This window comes from Geospiza fortis, unplaced genomic scaffold, assembly GCF_000277835.1.
Source record: "Geospiza fortis unplaced genomic scaffold, GeoFor_1.0 scaffold443, whole genome shotgun sequence".
Lineage (NCBI taxonomy): Eukaryota > Metazoa > Chordata > Aves > Passeriformes > Thraupidae > Geospiza > Geospiza fortis.
Window position 1 is genome coordinate 5569933 of NW_005054335.1, and position 1026 is coordinate 5570958.

The following is a 1026-nucleotide window of genomic DNA, read 5'->3' on the forward strand; positions in this document are numbered from 1 at the left end:
GAATGCTCACGTTCAGTTCATATGCGCTTTTACTTCTTTTTTTTTACTCCACTCCTATTAGTAGCCTCCAGTGAGAATGTTCCACAGCACATTTCCTTTTCTTGCCTCCATTTCCAAGCACAGAATGTTAAAAATTCAATTCAATTAAATATAACAACATGCAATTTAAAGTACAAAGAGGATCAAAAGTTCAGAAGACTGGCTCAACACCTACAAAGCCATTACCACAATGCAGAAAGGGTATTAAGACTCGAAAAATACCCAAATATGTTACATACTGATTAACCAGATCCTCCACAGACCACCTCTGCATTGTTTCAATGGCTGTCAGAAACGAAAGTGAAAATGCATGGTATTAACTTGCTGTTGAAAACATCCCCACCTCGGGAAGCTGCTTTGGTACACGGATCTGGAGGTGTGGGTTATCATCTATTTGGAATCGCACAGGATCAACTCTACCCTTTCGATGTCCGTGAACCACAACTTCATTACCGTGATGCCAGTAATAGTTAACCTCAGGGTTTAGATCTGAAACAGAACAAGAAACACAAAAAAACAGTGATTCTCCTCTTGCATTTAAAACCCTCCCAATTCTTCTGTAGCTGCAGTGAGATACAACACCCAAAATCCACATAGAAGGATGGAAACAAATTACTAGTGATGGTCTGAACAAGTGAGATACACCAGCGACACTTGTGCCGGCTCGCAGACTGGCTCTATCGCCCAAGGGCTCCCACGCCCCCTTCCCTGCCCCGCTCCGTACCGAGGGAGGAAGCAGCCAGCAGTGGGTTGCGACCGGACAGGGAAGCAGCGAGGGTGGAAACGAGCTGCGTGAGGAAGGGGCCGGGCGTGTGATCCTGGTCACGGTAGAGGAACGGCCGTTTCTTCTTCTGGTAGAAGCTCTCCTGGAGAAGGGCGTCGCAGGCGAGGGAGCGCAGCTCGCCTATATCCGGACACGGCGCCGGTCCCGTCGAGGGCTCCGGGGTTTTCGCGGCCCCCGGAGCCTCCGCGTTCCCCGCCGCCTCC

The 1026-nt window shown here is 49.3% G+C and overlaps 1 protein-coding gene across 1 annotated transcript in view; it reads right to left on the reverse strand.

The window, feature by feature from the left end:
- MRPS30 (mitochondrial ribosomal protein S30) overlaps nucleotides 1-1026 on the reverse strand; it is a 10026-nt gene that overhangs the window by 3321 nt on the left and 5679 nt on the right. Inside the window, exons 3-4 of the mRNA XM_014307412.2 lie at nucleotides 764-1022; nucleotides 383-528 (exon numbers count right to left, since the gene is read on the reverse strand). Of these exons, the coding sequence (XP_014162887.1) occupies nucleotides 383-528; nucleotides 764-1022 (405 nt within the window). The remainder of the gene's footprint in view (nucleotides 1-382; nucleotides 529-763; nucleotides 1023-1026) is intronic.